This window comes from Sinocyclocheilus anshuiensis, unplaced genomic scaffold (assembly GCF_001515605.1).
Source record: "Sinocyclocheilus anshuiensis isolate Anshui unplaced genomic scaffold, SAMN03320099.WGS_v1.1 scaffold1455, whole genome shotgun sequence".
NCBI classification, from domain to species: domain Eukaryota; kingdom Metazoa; phylum Chordata; class Actinopteri; order Cypriniformes; family Cyprinidae; genus Sinocyclocheilus; species Sinocyclocheilus anshuiensis.
In genome coordinates, this window is record NW_015541012.1 from 1,177,266 (window position 1) to 1,197,495 (window position 20,230).

The window sequence follows — 20,230 nt, forward strand, 5'->3', positions numbered from 1 at the left end:
CCCAGGTTGTTTTTCCCAAAGGCACAGAAGGCAATTTCCATGTGTTTGTTTTGTGCAGGGTCAAGAGAGTGACTCTTCTGAGACATCAGTTCGTGGTCCACGCATTAAGCACGTGTGTCGTCGTGCAGCTGTAGCTCTGGGTCGCAACCGTGCTGTGTTCCCAGATGATATGCCTACACTTAGTGCCTTGCCATGGGAGGAGAGAGAAAAGATCTTGTCTTCCATGGGAAATGATGGTGAGAGAACATCTTAGAACTAGTTTGTTTTTTGTGTGTGTGTTTCATTGTTTGTAACCTTTTAATGGTGCTTGAATAGATAAATCATCAGTGGCTGGATCAGAGGAGGCGGAGCCACCCACACCTCCTATTAAGCCAGTAACAAGGCAGAAAACGGTCCATGAGGCCCCACCCAGAAAGGGCCGGCGCTCTCGACGCTGCGGGCAGTGTCCAGGCTGCCAAGTCCCAAATGACTGTGGGGTCTGCACTAACTGCCTGGATAAGCCCAAATTTGGGGGACGCAATATTAAAAAGCAGTGTTGCAAGTAAGTTTGAAATCTTTTTATTGTGGGTTTCAAAACCGTTGCACCTTAATAGTGTAATTGCCCCTTAAATCTTTGTGCTTGTGTCATCACAGAGTACGGAAGTGTCAGAACTTGCAGTGGATGCCATCAAAGTTTCTTCAAAAGCAGGCAAAAGGTCAGTTTTCTGAGAATACTTTTATAAGTCAGAGATGTTCTTATGTTTCAATTAATTGTCTGTTTGCATCAACAACAGGTAAAAAGGACAGGAGGAGGAATAAATTGTCTGAAAAAAAGGATTCACATCACAAATCCCAGTGTTTTGAAGCAAGCCCCAAGCCAGCCCCTCCTCCAAAAGATGACCCTCCCCATAAGAAAAGTGAAACTCCACCGCCTATGCAGGGAGAGGACAAACAAAAGCAGGCACAACCTTCAGCACCATCCTCACCAGCTTCCTTCCCAAAGGACCCTCCGCTCTCTAGTCCTTCTGATGACCCCAAGCATTCTCAAACCCCTTTGAACTCAGCCTTTAGAAAGGAGCGGAAGCAGCAGCCCAGTTCTTCACCCACCGCTGTACACATTGCCCCATCTTCCCCACCAGCACAGTCCCAGCAGTCCTTGCAGCAGCAAAACCAAGTGCCAGCAAAAAAGGAAGGTCTTGCAAAGCCCCAGCCCACTGAGCCCAAGAAGAAATCACAGCAAAAAAGTCAACCCAGTTCTGGCACAGACACAGGTAAAGGGATGAGGAGATAAACTATATGTATGATTTACTGTTGGTAACATAACACAGTGGTGTCCAATCCTGCTCCTGGACAGCCACCTTCCAGCCTAAGATTGGACACTCCTGACTTAAAGGGTTAGTTCACCCAAAAATGAAAATTAGCCCATAAATTACTCACCCTCAAGTCATCCTAGGTGTATATGACTTTCTTCTTTCAGATGAATCCAGTCGGAGTTATATATAAAATGGTCTGTGATCTTTCAAGCTGTTTAATGCCACTCAGCGGGTGTTGCATGCATCCGTCCAAAAGCAGTTAAATAAAATGCGCCCATCCATTTAAAAAAAAGTGTCTCACACGGCTCCGAGGGTTGAACAAAGGCCTTCTGTAGTGAATCGATGCGTTTTTAAAGCAATTGTTCGTTTTTAGTTCGTTTGAATTTTTCCTCTTTTCCTCGCTCTCCTTCGCTTTTAAATAGCTTAAAGGCTCCGTGCGCATTTTACTTTCACTTTTGAATTAGCGGCAGTTCAGCATCAATTGCTTGAATGCAACAACAAAATACAACGTCAACTCACTTTAGTCTGTCTATATATAAAACATAACTTTTATTAACAAAACAAATAAAAATATACCATGCTATAGGGCAGGCTATGCCTAATATAAAATAACAACTTACATAAAGTTTAAATAGGTATCCAAAACTGGAAATAGGCTAAGTAAACATGTATATATATAACCAAATAAATAAGAAACGTAGCACGTTTATTAGCAAAACGAGTAAGAAAGCTTGGTCAGTCAGCTCGACTCACTCTCCTCACTGGAGAAATGAAATCTGATCTGTGATGCGACTGTCCTTCGGCACGCTGCATTGAGCAGCCGCGTTCAGTTTTTAATTGTAGTGTCTGTTCTTTTACTGAACTAAATTATTTTTATTACTATAAAAAAATCAGAACGACGGTGGGGGTCGGTGCCGCCGGTGGGCAAGTGACGTAACTGGTGTTGCGGCTTAACACTGGTATCACCGTCAACACCGTCTATCGCGGCAAGCCTAACCTCCATACGTCATCCACCCAGAACTGCTTCCCTTTACAACAGTGAGCGCAAGCTAGATTAAATTGATTATTACGTTTTGAATATGGATATTTTTCTTACAAAAACGCATCGATTCGCTACAGGAGGCCTTTGTTCACCCCCCGGAGCCGTGTGAGACACTTTTTTCAATGGATGGGCGCTTTTTATTTAACTTATTTTGGACTGATGCATGCAACACCCGCTGAGTGGCATTAAACAGCTTGAAAGATCAAAGACCATTTTTAATATAACTCCGACTGGATTCATCTGAAAGAAGAAAGTCATATACACCTAGGATGACTTGAGGGTGAGTAATTTATGGGCTAATTTTCATTTTTGGGTGAACTAACCCTTTAACATAGCCTTAATGTTTTTGTTTTATGGTCATGTCATCTTTTAGTATCCGAAGCAAAGCTAAAGAAACAGTCCACTCGATGTGTTCAACCACTCAAGCCTAAACCAAAAGAAAAGGTAAGCAGATATTCCAGGCACTTTTGTATTATTTTATACCTTTTTTTATTAAAAAAAGCTTTGTCTCTTGCTTCTCCCCCCTCTAGATAGTGATAACATTCTTTATGGTGTTGATATTCCTGTGAATCATAGCACAAGCGATGCCAAGGTTACAGGTTCAATTCCCAGGGGATGCACATACTAGGGCTGCACAATTAATCTAATTTCTAATCGCGATTACAATTATGGATGCCACAATTACGTAATTGTTCAAAGCACTTAAGGGTTTTTCCCATTATTTTAATTTTAGTTTTAGTTTAACATTATAATTCAATTCATATTTTTACTTTTTAATAATTTAAAGAAGAAACCAATCCGATGTTTAGTTGACATTTGAGGCTTAATACTATAGAAAAGCACTAAATGTTTTTCAGTTAGAGTGTTTTCAGCTTGTTTATTTTCATATAAAACTACGGCATGCAGTTGCATAAAACAATGGTATAAACATCATTCAATGCAAGTTGTGATAATCATAATTAATACTCGCAATTACAATTTCAAGGGAATAATTGACAATTATGATTTTTGTCAATCGTGCAGCCCTAGCACATACTGATAAAATTTACCTTGAATACACTGTAAGTCACTTTGTAAAAGCATCTGCCATATGCACTGATGTAATGTAAATGTCTGTTTTTTATTTATTTTTTTTTACAGGAGAAACAGATACCGAAATGTGACAGCAGTACTTTAAACTCCAAGAGCACTCCTTCGAATAGGGGCTCCACCAAGCAGAAAGCGCCCTGCGATGGAGTGCATCGAATCAGAGTAGATTTCAAGGAGGACTATGACATTGGGAATGTGTGGGAGATGGGTGGGCTCAGCATTCTCACCTCTGTGCCAATCACCCCACGGGTGGTGTGCTATCTTTGTGCCAGCAGCGGTAATGTAGAGGTGGGCTATATTTTGTTTGTAATTCATGATGAACTGAAAGCACAAAAATGATGGGATATGTTCTTATGGTTTTTCGTCTTCAGTTTGTTTTCTGCCAGGTGTGCTGTGAACCCTTTCACCTCTTCTGCTTGGCGGAGACAGAACGGCCCCATGAGGAACAGTGGGAGAACTGGTGTTGTCGCCGATGCCGCTTTTGTCATGTCTGTGGCCGGCAGTATCAGAAAACCAAAGTAAGACTTTCTATTCAGTTGCCATTGTGTCACAATATAGATCAGAGACACTTTAGAGTTAAGAAATGTATGCAGAAATGCATTACAAAAAATTTTACTCTTTTTTTTTTTTTTTTTAATAAGTGAGACTAATGGAAGTATTTCTATGCAAGTAACTCAATGACAGGTATTTTGCATGTTTCAAGGTTTGCTCCTAAACAATTAAAGACCGTTGAGGACACTTTGATTTAGTATTTCAGAGTCTCTGATCATGGGAACAGTAAAGTGCTTCCAACAATAACAGAATTGGTTTTAAAGGAAGAGAGTGTTGGAACAGAGGGAGGAAAGTATTAAAACCTTCAGATTTAATGGGAATAAGTTTTAACATACTACAGTAACCAGTATATTATGAGACATATTTATGTAATTGTTCACACTGAGTTTATTTCACACAGTGTTAAGTTATATGACCATCAGATCTGAAAGGATGGGATGCATTCTGATGTAATGGTTAAAGATAAATGGTAAAGTTTAATATTCAAAGCATGAGTCAGCTTGGATCACAAATGATGAATGTCCTCATTTGGTATGTGCTAGTGAAAAATACCTCCTTATGAAAGGCAAATGCTTGTCAGCTCTCTGGAATTATCATTTCCTTTTGGTACACTTGATGACCGACTAAGCAACTTCCAAGTTTGGGCTTATTTCTCTCTAAAAGCCCCTAGGCGCCTCCGAAACCTTCATAAATGACAAACACTCAATACCCAGATGGAATCAAAATTTAAAAATTAATTTTTTTAATCCTCTAGCAGCTACTGGAGTGTGACAAGTGCCGAAATAGCTATCACCCTGAGTGCCTGGGACCCAACCACCCTACCAGACCCACCAAGAAGAAAAGAGTCTGGGTACTTACACACTCTCAGTCTTAATGTCTGTAACATCTGTGGTGTTTTTGCTGCATTCTCCCATAATTATTTTTCCTTCTGCCACAGATTTGCACCAAGTGTGTGCACTGTAAGCGCTGTGGAGCCACCAAACCAGGGAAGGCCTGGGATGCTCAGTGGTCACATGATTTCTCTTTGTGTCATGACTGTGCCAAACTCTTAGCTAAAGGTCAGTGCTATTCATTCTGGATGTTTATTCTATGCCTTTAAACTATTACTAAACTGTGTAATTTTTTTTTTTCTTTTCCTTCCCAGGCAACGTCTGCCCGCTCTGTAATAAGTGCTATGATGACGATGACTGTGATAGCAAAATGATGAAGTGCAGGAAGTGTGATTGCTGGGTCCATGCAAAATGTGAAAGTTTAACAGGTGAGTTATCAGTTTTTCTCCATATCTCTTATCTTTCACGTGATATTATATGGCACCATGAGATTAAACTAACAATCTAACAAAATCAACTAATATTTGGTTGATTTTAATTACAGAAGATTTGTTTAAATGTACACTACTGTTCTAAAGTTTGGGGTCTGTAAGCAGGGGGGGAATTCACAGAATCCTGGAAAAAATGTTTCATGGTTTCCACAAAAGTGTTAAGCAGTTAAGTGTTTTCAACATTGATAATAATAAGTGTTTCTTCACAGCAGCATATTAGCATGATTTCTGAAGGATCATGTGACACTGAAGACTGGAGTAATGGATGCTGAAAATTCGGCTTTGCCATCACAGAAATAAAGTTTTTAAAATATATTAAAATAGAAAGGTTATTTGAAAGTGTAATAAGCCCTCATAAGATTACTGTTTTTACTGTCGTTTTGATCAAATAAATGCAACCTTGTTGAGACTTTAAAAACATTTGACTTTTTTTTTTTTTTAACTAACTTTTTTGTATGGTAGTGCAAATCTTAAGTTAAGATCTGATAGGTGGACATGCTTGCTAAACAGAGAAGAAAGCATTCTGCAGTGTGGATATTTCTGTAATACTACACTCCAAACATGATCTTTCCTTTTTTATATTTAGATGATATGTATGAGCTCTTGTCTAACCTGCCTGAGACCGTGGCCTACACCTGCGCAAACTGCACTGAGCCCCATCCTACTGAGTGGCGCACTGTCTTGGAGAAAGAAATTCAGAAGTCCATGCGGCAAGTTCTCACTGCCCTTCTCAACTCTCGCACGTCTACTCACCTGCTTCGCTACAGACAGGTGAGTTGCCATCTGGAGTCCTAGAAGTTCCCACCAGCTTTATTTTCACTACTTAACCTACTGATCGATTTTCTTTGTCTCAGGCGGTTATGAAGCCACCTGAGCTGAACCCAGAGACAGAAGAAAGCCTTCCCTCACGCCGTTCCCCAGAGGGCCCTGACCCCCCTGTGCTGACGGAGGTCTCTCCACCTAATGATTCACCGCTCGATTTGGAGTCTGTGGAGAAGAAAATGGCTTCTGGATGCTATAAATCTGTGGTAAGAGTTTGAGTATCTCCTTTTTGAATTAGTTTAAAGTAAAAAAGGTAGCTTTTATGTTTCTATTCTTCTTTGAAAGATTACCTGTCGCGTTTTGAGCCTCTATTGCAGCAGGGTTCAGATGCCGGTCACATACATGTGAGAGCCAGGTGTCATTTTCTGCTTCTCTTATTTAGCTGGAGTTCAGTGATGACATTGTGAAAATCATCCAGACAGCCATCAGTTCAGATGGAGGTCAGCTAGAGAGCAGGAAGGCCAACAGCATGCTCAAGTCCTTTTTTATTCGGGTGAGAAAAAGCTGGTGGACACACAGTTCTGACAATAGAATATCTTGCAATCCTACATCATTATTTCTAATTGCACTGTCACTGTTATTTGTTACAGCAAATGGAGCGGACTTTTCCATGGTACAAGGTGAAGGAGTCCAAATTCTGGGAGACACGCAAAGTCTCTCCAAAGTGAGTCTTTCCCATGTCTATTTAATGCTTTGTTTCAATTTGTTTGCCGTTTTAATTTTGACTGATCATTTTATTTAAATTCTTTTGTCAAAAATAATTTTCAGAAATAAATTAAGGAACAAACTATATGTTTAGTTTGATAGTGAATAGAGGGACCAGTTAAGCTAGTTTATGAGCATCGAGAACAAACTCACCACTGAGTGTCTGTCTATTCTTTGCTCTCCTCTAGAGCAGAAATATCACCTTTCCATAGGGAATGCAGCCTCTATGGTCTAGTTCCATTGTTTGAGGTCGACAGGCAGTGTCACATTTCACATGGGTGCTTTGACAAGTCTTGTGGTTGGCATTTGGTTTGCTTGTTTGTATACTTCATTTGTTGCCATGAATTATTAACAGCAGTGAAGCAAAGTTTTTTTTTGTTTGTGTGCATGCATGCCTGACATTCAATACTGTCTCTTTAAAGAGAAAACACAAATATTTATGTTATTTCCCTTTGGAGTTATGGCTATCAGATTATGAACTTTGTCATTGGCACCTTATTTCTGAATGAGCCTACACTACGGTTCCAAAGTTTGGAGCTCAGTAAGATTTTTTTAAATTATTATTTTCAAAAGAATTTAATCGTTAATTCAGGAAGGATGTATCAAACTTATAAAAAGTTGGTATAGACATTTTATAATGTTACAAAAGATTTCAAAGATCAAGTCAGTGCTGTTCTTATAAATGCTTTAATCAAACACTAATGTTATGTAACAAAGACATGGCTAACAAGGCATTGTTGTATCTTTGCAGTAGTGGACTTCTTCCCAATGCTGTGTTGCCCCCTTCTTTGGATCACAACTATGCCCAGTGGCAGGAGAGGGAGGAGATAGCCAGGGCTGAGCAGCCTGTGCTAATGAAAAAGATCATCCCGGCTCCCCATCCTAAAGCACCTGGGAAACCTGACTCCCCGATTGCCCTCACACCACCTCCTCCTCCACCCATGCTTATCCATGGTGAGAAAGTCGCTTTTAAGCACTATAAACACAAATGTGTATAGGAACTACTGAGATGGTACATTGTGTGTTAGAGTTAAATAATTACATTTTCTGAACTGAGAAAAAGATATCGAAGAGAGAGTTAAAGTGTGTTGATAAGTTACACAGGAATATTTCTTTTGTGTTCAGACCACAGCCTTGAAGAAAGCCCTGATATTCCCCCTCCTCCTGGTGTAGGTGACAACAGACAATGTGCGCTTTGTCTGAATTATGGAGATGAGAACACAAATGTGAGTAATCATCCACCAAAAAGAATGCATTAGCATGTACAGATGTCAATTTATACTGTATTTCAGTCATGATCATTTTGTCAGATATTGTATGGTAATTTGTTTTCTAGGATTGTGGGAGACTGCTTTATGTTGGCCAGAATGAGTGGACCCATGTGAACTGTGCACTGTGGTCATCCGAGGTGTTCGAAGATGTTGATGGTGCACTCAAAAATGTCCATATGGCAGTCAGGAGAGGCAAAAAGCTGGTGCATAATCTAAGCCATGTGCCGTGTTTGTTCATTAAATTACAATGCCGTAATATGCATTTGTGTAATTATTTTTGTTACCAAACAAGCCTATTAAAAAAAGACTATATGCAACAAATCTTTCCGCATCCAAAAATAGATTGCATTATGCTTTGTTTTCTCAGCAATGTGAGAATTGTCACAAACCCGGAGCCACGGTGAGTTGTTGTCTGACGTCCTGTACCAACAACTACCATTTCATGTGTGCACGTCAGCAGCAGTGTGCCTTTTTAGAGGACAAGAAAGTTTACTGTCAGCATCACAGAGATCTCATAAAGGGCGAGGTATGGAATGATACATGCAAGCAAGTAATGCACTAATGATTACATATTTGTTGTAAAGTGTTGGATTTATTGCAAATAACTAACCTTTTTTTTAAAGGTGGTGTCAGAGTCAAGCTTTGAAGTTACTCGGAGGGTCCTTGTGGACTTTGAGGGAATCAGTCTGAGAAGAAAGTTTGTTAATGGGCTTGAACCAGATAACATCCACATGATGATAGGTCTGTATGTCTTTGTGGGGTGCTTGTCGTTGATGAGTAATAAAGTACAATACATCAAAATTAAATAGCACATTTTTTGGTACAGGGTCTATGACCATCGACTGTCTTGGTATGCTAACTGAACTGTCCGAATGTGAGAGGAAGTTGTTTCCTGTGGGCTACCAGTAAGTCTTTGAAATTATAGTATTGTATTTAAATAAACATAAGACATAAAATGGAGTAACCACCTGATGTATTTACACAGATGCTCAAGGGTCTACTGGAGCACTCTAGATGCCCGCAAACGATGTGTCTATAAATGTAGAATTTTAGTGTGCCGCCCCTCTATGACTGAAACTATCAATAACACAGCAGCTCAAGAAGAGAACCACACAATTGCTCATAGTCCTCCACCTCTTTCAGGTAAGCAGATTTATATTTGTTATTGTCATGCCAACATTTTGTTGGAATTTTAAAAACGAATCATTATTAAACATTTCAGCTGAAGTGGACACTGCTTTGCCTGGACCCACAGATTCCATAAAACCATCCAATGTGCCTTTCACACCAAAACCAAGGGTTTATTTTAGGAACAGACACCCCAGTTACCCACCATGTCATCGTTCTCCCTCAACCAGACCACTTCCCTCCCCAGGTAGGAGTTATATACATTTAAATGCTTATATTTTATATTGCTTATATTTTATAACTCCTTTTTTTAAGGCTTTTGTGAATGTTATTCAATGTGTTTTCCCCCCATTAGATGGTTTCAGTAGTTCAGCCCATGAAATTGTGACTGTGGGGGACCTTCTGCTGAGCTCCACTCTACAAAGCATTGGATCTCGTCGACACAGCACTTCCTCCATCTCTGCTCAACAATCTAGGCAAGAGGTTTCCTCTTCTCAACAGGGAGGCACAGTATCCATTCAGACAGGTAATTCATCTGCCCCATCCCTGTCCTCAACCTCTAAGGAACCTTTAACCAGGGACACAGACAAAGGAATAGCACCATCTGGAGAGAGATCTCACAATCGAGAGGCAAATTCAGTGAACACTGGGGCACAGCGTCGACTCAGTTTTGGTTTCACTGAAAGAATAGAAGGTAGTAGAGAAGCAACCAAAAAGCAGTCGGATGGTGAGAGTTTGAAGTCATCGCAACCAGTTAGCATAAGCCAGGTAGCACCACCTCTCGGAACTGCAGTATTGACAGGACATCAGAGAGGAAGTGGCAGTTTGAAAACCGAGAAAGGGAAACAAGCCACTAAAGATACTGACCTACCAGCCGGAGTCACTTTTATGTCCAGTCATCCACTTGCCACACTTCCTAAGGACAAGGCTAATACAGTCAAGGAAGGAAATGTGGCATCAGTGGCCGCATCAAAAGACACAGGAAAGACTGTGTCTCCACAAGCGGTTTACAGCAAAAGTGGGAGTAGGAAGTCTCACTGCTATGCATCTGGTCCAGCTGCGGCAGCGGCAATGACGCCTCTCTGGTCATCTGGTGCCAAGGTGGGAGAGGAGGACCTAAAGTGTGGCTTCCAGACAAGTGCTGCTGTCAATGCTAGTCATGGAACCTCTAGCACCAAAGACAAACACTCCAAAGTCAAAATGAATGTGAGCAGGGATGTTTCAAAAGAAAGAAAAGAGTCTGCTCAAAACCCAGTTCTTAACAGCAACTCTAAAAGCAGTAATGTCAAAACACAAGGTCAGGGTCCACCTCCTCACAACACTAGCAATAAAGCCACAGCATTGAGCAGCAACACGGGGTCTAGCAAGGTGGAAGTTAATAAATTTGATCAGAAAGAAATGGAGAAGCCATTCAAGTCCAAAGAGAGATTTAGCTTTGAGAAAAAGCATAGTTCAGCCATGGATGCTATTCAGCCGAAAGCAGGGTCTGAAAGAGGTATTAGACCACCACAGGTACACCCTAAATCAAGTAAGGAAGTTACTCCAGTGGTGAAGAAACACACTGAGAGGCTACCTCTAATGTCTCAAAAAATGGATCCTAATGGAACCAAAGCTGTCAGCATGTCCCCTAACACAAACACGTACACTTCTGTAACCCCTAGCAACCAGGGCCCCCAAAGAAGGTCCTCTCGAGTGATGGTTTTCTCCCCATCTGCAAGTTCTGAAAGCTCAGAATCAGATAGCCACATTCACCCAGATGATTCTGAGGAGCAACTCATGGACCACCAATGTGCAGATGATGGGGAGGACCATAATTTAGAGGATGAAGGCAGCGTCGATAAGCGCCATGAGGAGGATAGTGATGGTTCGGCAGGTTCAGCAAAGCGCAGATACCCAAGGCGGAGTGCCCGTGCTCGATCAAACATGTTCTTTGGGCTAACCCCTTTCTATGGTGTGCGATCGTATGGGGAGGAAGACATACCCTTCTACAGAACTGGTGAAATCTCCATGAAAAAGCGCACTGGGAGCAGCAAGCGTTCAGCTGAAGGACAAGTTGATGGGGCAGATGATATGAGCACATCATCTTCAGCAGACAGTGGAGAGGACGAAGAAGGAGGAATTGGTTCAAATAAGGATGCATATTATTACAACTTCACACGCACTATAATAAACCCCAACTCTGGTCTTCCACCTATTGCGGGTATTGATCAGTGTTTGGGAAGAGGGACGCAGATCCACAGGTTCTTGAGGGATCAGGCGAAGGAGCAAGATGATGACAGTGATGAGGTGTCAACAGCAACCAAGAATTTGGAGCTGCAACAAATTGGCCAGCTGGATGGCGTGGATGACGGTTCTGAGAGTGATGTTAGTATAAGCACCAGCAGCACAACCACTGCTACTACTTCATCAACAAACAAAAGTTCAACAAAAAGAAAAGGTAGAGAAAGCAGGACAGATAAAATAAGCATTGACTCAGGGAAGGAGACAGAAAATACACCAAGTGGGAACAGTCGTGAAAGTCGTAAAAATCAAAAGGATCCATTAGGGAGTGTGAAAGCACAAGGACAAGACCCCCTTGAAACTCAGTTGTCACTCACCACAGATCTCCTCAAGTCTGACTCTGATAACAACAACAGTGATGACTGTGGTAACATCCTACCCTCTGATATTATGGAGTTTGTACTCAATACCCCTTCAATGCAGGCTTTGGGACAACAAACAGAAGCTCCTTCTGCCGAACCATTCTCTTTAGATGAGAGTTACGGGGTGGATGTTAACCAAAGAAAGGACATGCTTTTTGAAGATTTCACCCAGCCACTGGCCAGTGCTGAACCTGGTGAGAGTGGGGTGAACACCTCCATTGCTGTTGACGAGTCATATGGTCTTCCCCTTGAGCTGCCCTCTGACCTCTCTGTGCTGACAACTCGAAGTCCCACTGTAAATAATCAAAATCATGGCTCGCTGATCTCTGAGACCTCTGACCGCACCATTTTGGCTCTGGCCACAGAGGAATCAGGAGTCGAGAAAAGCAGAAAAAAAACAAGAACAGGGTCCACTGTATCCAGCAAGAGCCCACAGGACAGATGTGCCGATTCCCAGATTCCAGAAGGTCAAATGACTCCAGAACACTTCATTTCTGCACGCATTGATGGTGACCATATCAGTCCTGGAGTTGCACCTGTGGGAGAGACAGGGAGCCAAGATCTGACGAGAAATAGTAGCACGCCAGGTCTTCCCAGCTCACCCACCTTGCCTCTCCAGAGTCAGAAGTTCATCCCTGCTGCCACTGTTAGCTCAGGTCCCACTCTGATTGCAAGCTCTGCTGTTCAAGCTACTGCCTCTCAATTGAAGCCTGGCCCAGATAAACTGATCGTGCTAAACCAGCATCTGCAGCCACTCTATGTTTTGCAAACCCTTCCCAATGGTTTAACTCAAAAAATCCAGATTGCACCATCTGTTAGTGCGACAGGTGTCATGAATACTAGTGCCCCTGTCTTGACAGGCCTCAGTGGTAGCATCTCCACCTCTCAGTCAATTTTTCCTGCTGGCGGCAAAGGTTTAGTTTCTGTATCTCATCACCCACAAATCCATGCGTTCACAGGCACTACTCAGACAGGTTTCCAGCCAGTCATTCCTAGTACCACATCAGGCCTCCTCATAGGAGTCACCTCCCACGATCCCCATATTGGTGTGACAGAGGCAGGAAATAGGCATGATCATGCCTCTGGTGTTGCTATGGTATCTAGTGCTTCATCCATCACCCCAGCACCAACTATGCTCCCCTCTGGACATGGCAAGAAACGCCTAATTTCTCGTCTTCAGAGCAATAAGAGCAAAAAACAGGCTCGTCCAAAGACCCAACCTACACTTGCTCCTTCCGATGTTGGGCCCAATATGACCCTCATAAACTTGTCATCTTCACATATTGCTGCAGGAATCCCTGCTCAGACAGGCTTGATGGAGCTTGGGACTATAACTGCAACACCTCATCGAAAGTTTCCTAACATTATAAAACGGCAAAAGCAAGGGGTGATGTACTTGGAGCCTACTCTCCTTCCACAGCCCATGCCCATTTCAACCACAACTCAGCCTGGCATGTTGGGACATGATTCATCGACTCACCTGCTCCCATGCACTATGTCAGGGCTTAACCCAAGTCAGTCTGTTTTGAATGTGGTGTCGGTGCCTCCCACTGCACCAGGAAACTTTTTGGGAGCAAACTCTGTATCTTTGAGTGCCCCAGGCCTCATAAGTTCAACTGAGATCACAGGATCTATAAGTAGCCTTCTTTTCAAAGCCAACCCTCACAACCTATGCCTTCCAGAGCAACAGATGGTTCTTCATTCAGGAACCCCCATGATATCTCATCTTACTAATCCTGCCCAGACATCCATTGCCAGTAGCATCTGTGTGTTACCCCCAAAACAAAGCATAAGCATGTCTGTCAACCAGCAGGTGGAGAAAGAGGGCAGCGTTCATCTCCAACACCCAGTCAGTCGAGTCCTGGCAGATAAAAACCTAGACCCAAATGGCAATTCAACTGGTCAAGTAACTCTTGCCCCTAATCCCATTACTCAAGACCTGAACAGAAGTCATGTTGTTGGCATCCTCACTCAGAGCTCACGAACCTCTCCCATTTCTCGACCCCCGCATCAGCAGCAATCCTCAAAGCTACCTGCTGGAGCTGCATCCACAGCTGTTGGGAAGGGAAAGCAAAAGGCCAAAAGACCTCGACCAAGCCCAGATAAGAGTGGAAAGAAACGCAAAGGACTTCAGTCAGATACACCAACTGTTGACACATCTGCAATCCAATTATCATATTTCCCAGGGTAAGAGCTTGACATTTATAATGCATATTGCTTATTGTTGTAAAAAAAAAATGTTTAAACATGCTAAAAATTATGTTTATTGTAGGGACCGGGAACTTTCATCACCTGAGCCAATGGATACAGGGCAGTCAAATGAAACGGGTTCAAAAACGAGGTAAACAATTATAAAGATCAGTCTTAACTTTTCAGTGTACTTCATTGTATCTGACCTATTAAAATGAATTTTTTCCTTCACAGTGACTCTGCCACTAAGACAGCTGATTCTTCTTCTTTTAAACGTACAACCATGGACACTCATGAGAAGCCAAAGACTGCAGGTGGGTAAAATCTTAGGTCTGGCTGTCCATCTCTCTGTTGAATGTCGCAGTGCTAATAGATGTTTTTTTTTGCAGGACTGCCTAGTAAGGGTGATGGGAAAGGATCTAATGCATTTTCAGTGGAAACACCTGATCAGAGGGACAGTGGGAGAGACTCCTTTCTGGACTACAAGCCCAAGAAAGGGCTCATATTTGAAATCTGCAGTGATGATGGATTTCAGATTCGCTGTGAAAGTATTGAGGGTAAGTGAGATCTAGATAATAAAGTAGGGATGCACCAATACCACTTTTTCCAGTACTCGGTGCATTGTTTTACTTGCTTCTTTTTTACATATCCGACCGAACTACAGACTTTCCAGTGATGTCCGTGAGAAAGGGATATTCACTCGACAAGCTCGCGCATCTGCGCCGCCGCGCGCTCAATCCTCTCAGCGTGCTTTGTTTATCAGCTCGCGCACATCAGCTATACAGGCGTTATTACTGAATGTTTAACGTTATATTCATTGCATACACACACTTCGTAGTAGACATCCTTAACTCCATTCTGCTGTCTGTTGTTCTGTTGTCGGTGTTTCTTTGTCTGAATATGGCACTTATCACATGCTGTGTGGTATCGGCGTTTGGTATCGGGGCATTTTAACGAGTACGAGTACAGGAGCTCAGTATCGGGCCCGATACCGATACCAGTATCGGTATCTGTGCATCCCTATAATAAAGTGTAATGGAGAGTTATAGACCCAGTATGGAGTATGATGTTCTTTTCTTTGATAATTACAGTCAGTCTTCTCTGAAATGAATTTCCTGTTTCCTGTTACTTTTCAGAGGCCTGGAAGTCCCTGACAGATAAAGTGCAAGAAGCCCGGTCCAATGCTAGACTCAAGGCACTTTCATTTGATGGTAAGAACATATTACAGTGTTTATTTTAATCTTAACACATTTGTTTTTACTAGTCATGTTAATTTGGCAAGGGCATCTTGTATTTCACATTGTCTTTCAGGAGTAAATGGGTTGAAGATGCTGGGTGTGGTTCATGATGCTGTAGTGTTTCTACTGGAGCAGCTATATGGAGCCAGGCATTGCCGAAACTACAGGTTCCGCTTTCACAAACCTGAGGAGCCAGAAGATCCTCCTGTCAACCCTCACGGATCTGCCCGTGCTGAGGTGTACCACAGGTGTGTGTCATGGCCAGGGTGTTCATTTTGTCAATACCTGAAAATCTTAAACCTTTCTATAATGGAGAATTCAGTGTTGTGATTGTGAACTATTTAAGCACTCTTAACAGACTTTCATCTGTTGAATTAATTTTTTAGGCGATCAGTTTTGGACATGTTTAATTTCCTGGCATCCAAACACCGTCAGCCTCCTGTATATAACCCCCAGGAGGAAGATGAGGAGGAGATGTTGCAAAAGTCTGCTCGGTGAGTAACCTTAGGGTAGGGACACACCAAACCTACGCCAAAAAACTAGCACGGAGCAAAGCTGACTGTGGCGTCACCTTGCATTGCCTCGCATTGTCTGCGTCGGGGCAAAAAAAGGTTGCATTAGAACACACCAGACAGACTACAGGCGACGGCTAACTAATGTGTACAATCTGCGCTTGCGTGACAGAACTTAACTTTTCCATACCAGCAGGTGGCAGCAGTCTTTATTCGGCATTCAAACAGGGAAACCGGAAGAGCTAGAACTATGGATATACAAAGCAAGCAGCACTTGCTTTTACCATTGTTTACACCAGCCGTGCTCATTACTGACAGATTTGTGTAACTTTGTTCAATCATGTTTGTTAAGTTGCAAATGGCACTGGCATTGTCAGCTCTTGGGTCGTCGTCTTGTGGATAAAGAAAGAAACCGAATGACATCAAGTGTGTCTGCATTCCCTCTTTGCTCTTTGTCATTGGTTTGCTTTCGTCGGTTCCATTTTTTTCTTGTGCGCTTATTCGCTAAGCTGAATAGCCAATCGCAGTTCTCTTTCTCGCCGACGAGCTTTGAGCTGCCGAATCGGCATACAGATTTGGCCGAAAAACAGCTGACAGTGTCCAACTACAGCCAACGGTGAAGAACAACTGAAAAGCCAAACGATGCTCAAAAACCACCCGACATTGCCCTATGGCCAACCATCGTCTTGGTGTGTCCCGGGCTTTACTGACCCTGTACTAACCTCTTTTCATTTATAAATTAACACATAACAACACCTGGTGTTTTCACAGACGGGCCACCAGCATGGACTTACCACTGCCTATGAGGTTCAGGCACCTAAAGAAAGTGTCCATGGAGGCTGTGGGTGTCTACAGGTATAAATGCTTTCTATTCAAATCAATAATGGGTGGGTGGATTGAGGAATGAAAAGCATGCGTCTTTGTTGCATACCATCTTTTGCATCCTATGTATTGCTTGCAGATCAGCCATACACGGCAGAGGTCTGTTCTGCAGGAAAAACATTGACGCTGGAGAGATGGTGATTGAGTATTCTGGCAATGTCATTCGCTCTGTCCTCACTGACAAGCGGGAGAAATACTATGACAGCAAGGTAAAAATCTAATACTTAGTCTATCAGTGCAATTAATTTAAAACAATAACACTGGTGTTCCTCATTGATTTGTCTTTTTTTGCTTTTACTCAGGGCATTGGCTGCTACATGTTTCGTATCGATGACTACGAGGTGGTGGATGCCACCATGCACGGCAATGCAGCCCGATTCATTAACCACTCTTGCGAGCCCAACTGCTACTCCCGCGTGGTCAATGTTGACGGTCAGAAGCACATTGTCATTTTTGCCACACGCAAAATCTTTAAAGGCGAGGAGCTCACGTACGATTACAAGTTCCCCATCGAAGAACCAGGCAATAAGCTGCCTTGCAACTGCAGGGCGAAGAAGTGTCGCAAGTTCCTCAATTGAAAGCAAACTTGCAAGCTAATATTGTCTGTGAATGCTATCAAGAGTGTATACTTGCCAGGGAAGTTTTTTTTTTTTTACTGAAGCAGGCTCAGGTTATCAGAAGGTTAATGGTATTGTGCCTCTTAAGTTGTTTGATTTTTAGAAAAGACAATTGAGTGGAGTCGCAATGGAGAAGATTGCCTTTGTGTCCCCTTTATTAATGCCCAATTTAAGAGATTAGTGCCCCCTCGTTCTTAAATTTTGTATATTATCTTTTTTTACCTTTTTTTTTTTTTTTTTTTTTTTTTAAGATAAAACATGAATAACTGATATTGCTGACTTATTAGATTTAATGTTTTTAGATTGACGATACATAATCCTTTTTTTAGCCTGACCTGTTTAGACATCTCTCCCTTTTTGAATGTACATCGAAGCCTTCAGAGCATCCATGGTCATCCTTGCCAAGCTTGGCCTGATTCTCTGTATGGAATACACTGTAAATATCTCATAGGGGAGATGATGAGGGGAAACACTAGGGGGAGCAGTGGTCCCAGGAATAGGTTGTCTGAAGAAAAATGGTAAATGTTCTTTTTGTCGGTGGTAGAAAGAAATGTGTTACGAAGAGTAGGCCATGATGGGCTTGTGAGATGTGTGGCTGGCAGGTTGAGATCCTGGTGGACTGACAGCCAATGGACCAGAGCAATTTGGTAGCTTAATTGCATTGTATTTTCAAAAAAAGTATAATTTGCATGTTGTTACGAAACATTGTAGGATTTAATTGATTTTAGTGAGTCCAAATGCTATTACCAGTCTATTTCTTGTATCTCACCATTAGGGAGTTTTTTTTTTACTCCCTAGGCCCGTAGTTGTGTATAAAATAAGATTTTTTTGAGGCAATTTAAAACTTGACTATTTTTGTTGTCTCATGTCACTGACAGAAATATCATTCGTTGAATAATGTAAATAATATGTATATTTTTCTATACAAATGACTAAAAGCACTCATTGGTGAATCGCACTTAACAATGGTATTTATATTTTTAATAATACATTGTATTTATTTTATCTCAATTTTTGTAGGAAATAATAGATTTAGAACACTAATGCTTTGTCCAAACATTTTTATAGCACTATCTCAAGATTTTTTAGTTGAACTTATTTTTTGTTTTTGTAGCCCAAATATTTCGTTCTATTCCAAAGACTGAAGCAGTTACTGTTGCCACAGAGTGCGGTCCACCAGAGGCTCTCATTGCCAACCCAGGTCAAGCATGGACATTTCAAATATTTCAAATAGATGTGTAGGTTTAGTGTGCATTTCTAAGTGCAGATCGGTTTGATATGACTCTCCTTTTTTTTAGTGCCAGCCTTAAAATCACATGCAAGAACTGCCCATCTTCCCTTGAAATTCCCTTTTTGTGTTTTCTAAACTTGGAGGAAAGATGCATGAAATCCTTCTCTAGCATTCTAGCAACTGACAAGTCCCAAAGTTTATTTCGTATATTTTGTTATATCAAAATATTTTCTTAGAGATTGGTGTAATGCAAGGAATTGCCACAGAGGCCATCCCATGTAAAATTACTTGTAAAGCACTATATATATGGAGGAGAGGGAGGAGGGCTCTTGTTTCCTCATGGTCTTGTGCACTGAAGATCAGTCTTCTTCAACACATGTTGCCTTGGCACTGCATGGACGCTCCGGACAGCCATTCAGTCAATGCACATTATTTGCTCGTATCATCTCTTCATTCTCTTGTAAATGTTGACACTCCTCACACCTGTTCCCATCTGTGCCCTTTTCAGAGCTCGAGTTTTGTTTGACCCCTTTTTGAATAAGGCTAATACAGATGTGGCTTAATTATTTTTGTGGATGTTCTGTGGTTTGTTCTTCCATGGTTCTTCCATCTTTCAGATCAGAAGTTATGTGCCTTCTGTGTAAATTTCTATGGTTGTTGTTTTAGTTTTTGGATGTTAGGCGTTAGAACTTGATTGGACAGTCAGCTGAGGAGCTCCAGACTATGGAGAAACGTTCAAAGCTGTTTTAACTAGGGCACAAACAGATTCCACTTGAAATTTGTCTCGTTTAATTTTTCATGTAAAGTTACGATGATTTTTAAAGGGATGCTGTAGCATGAGTATGTATGTGGGTATCACAGAATGGCTTGGGATCTGTACATACCTCTAGACGAAGCTGCTTTGTGCAACCGTGGCTTCCTTAGCAAGCCACTTTCAAGGCCAGTTCCTCTTTGTCTCGTTGCCTCGTAAGTTTAAGGCTAAAACAATTGTATTTTTTTTCCTTGGCCACTGCAGACCCCCTCCAGCCCTCACTGTACCTAGGCTGCAATAATTTTGACATTTCCCAGCAATTCACTTTTGACTATGGCACTGAAGATCAAAGTTCTGTACGTTGCCTCATTGAACATTTGTTGGCTGCTGCCTCCTATTTGTATACGTGTTTATATTGATCAGAATTTGCAGTTTAGCCATCTTTTTCAGGGATTCCTGGGGGTCTCTCCCAACTTTCCTCTCGCCCTGGCACCCCTGTGGAACAGGATGTGCTGAACTCTGCAGCTAGGCCGTTGTTGAATGTATTCTATAATTTTTTTTTTGTTTGTTTCATTTTTGTGAATTTTTACATTTTTTTTCCAACATGAAAGGCTGGGAAGATACGGGACAGCTTTTTATTGCATAAAAGAGGATTATACAGCAGGGTTCTACAGAAACTATTGCTCAGCCTAATGAAATAAGACTTTTATTTTATTAATATATTTTTTTGTAATGCAGTTACTAATCCTAAGGGCTTTGTAATGGACTCCTGCACAGACATCAATACAGCGTCCGATGCTCCATAAACTGGTGTAACAGCGCTCGGTCAGTGTTTCAGAAGCAGACATGCTCTGTCGTTTTCCTGGACTTTACTCTTCCACACCACGCAAGTGGTACCACACCTTCTCCTGTAATTATAATCAACAGTATATATGTATACACAAT

At 41.8% G+C, this 20,230-nt stretch overlaps 1 protein-coding gene across 3 annotated transcripts in view; it reads left to right on the forward strand.

The window, feature by feature from the left end:
• LOC107690455 (histone-lysine N-methyltransferase 2A-like) overlaps nucleotides 1-17,539 on the forward strand; it is a 31,555-nt gene extending 14,016 nt beyond the window's left edge. The window contains exons 4-35 of one of the 3 annotated variants that reach the window (XM_016488806.1): nucleotides 59-236; nucleotides 316-541; nucleotides 634-695; nucleotides 774-1,250; nucleotides 2,708-2,778; nucleotides 3,475-3,711; nucleotides 3,795-3,941; nucleotides 4,730-4,825; nucleotides 4,913-5,033; nucleotides 5,120-5,233; nucleotides 5,883-6,067; nucleotides 6,151-6,324; nucleotides 6,501-6,611; nucleotides 6,709-6,782; nucleotides 7,575-7,777; nucleotides 7,949-8,049; nucleotides 8,160-8,297; nucleotides 8,462-8,620; nucleotides 8,718-8,835; nucleotides 8,921-8,999; nucleotides 9,080-9,237; nucleotides 9,317-9,469; nucleotides 9,578-14,051; nucleotides 14,134-14,205; nucleotides 14,289-14,368; nucleotides 14,444-14,611; nucleotides 15,191-15,265; nucleotides 15,366-15,540; nucleotides 15,679-15,786; nucleotides 16,576-16,659; nucleotides 16,766-16,895; nucleotides 16,989-17,539. In XM_016488806.1, the coding sequence (XP_016344292.1) occupies nucleotides 59-236; nucleotides 316-541; nucleotides 634-695; nucleotides 774-1,250; nucleotides 2,708-2,778; nucleotides 3,475-3,711; nucleotides 3,795-3,941; nucleotides 4,730-4,825; nucleotides 4,913-5,033; nucleotides 5,120-5,233; nucleotides 5,883-6,067; nucleotides 6,151-6,324; nucleotides 6,501-6,611; nucleotides 6,709-6,782; nucleotides 7,575-7,777; nucleotides 7,949-8,049; nucleotides 8,160-8,297; nucleotides 8,462-8,620; nucleotides 8,718-8,835; nucleotides 8,921-8,999; nucleotides 9,080-9,237; nucleotides 9,317-9,469; nucleotides 9,578-14,051; nucleotides 14,134-14,205; nucleotides 14,289-14,368; nucleotides 14,444-14,611; nucleotides 15,191-15,265; nucleotides 15,366-15,540; nucleotides 15,679-15,786; nucleotides 16,576-16,659; nucleotides 16,766-16,895; nucleotides 16,989-17,264 (9,024 nt within the window). In that variant the 3' untranslated portion in view covers nucleotides 17,265-17,539. The remainder of the gene's footprint in view (nucleotides 1-58; nucleotides 237-315; nucleotides 542-633; nucleotides 696-773; nucleotides 1,251-2,707; nucleotides 2,779-3,474; nucleotides 3,712-3,794; nucleotides 3,942-4,729; nucleotides 4,826-4,912; nucleotides 5,034-5,119; nucleotides 5,234-5,882; nucleotides 6,068-6,150; nucleotides 6,325-6,500; nucleotides 6,612-6,708; nucleotides 6,783-7,574; nucleotides 7,778-7,948; nucleotides 8,050-8,159; nucleotides 8,298-8,461; nucleotides 8,621-8,717; nucleotides 8,836-8,920; nucleotides 9,000-9,079; nucleotides 9,238-9,316; nucleotides 9,470-9,577; nucleotides 14,052-14,133; nucleotides 14,206-14,288; nucleotides 14,369-14,443; nucleotides 14,612-15,190; nucleotides 15,266-15,365; nucleotides 15,541-15,678; nucleotides 15,787-16,575; nucleotides 16,660-16,765; nucleotides 16,896-16,988) is intronic. The other 2 variants (XM_016488807.1, XM_016488808.1) reach the window with 2 other exon arrangements.
• Nucleotides 17,540-20,230: the final 2,691 nt, after the last annotated feature.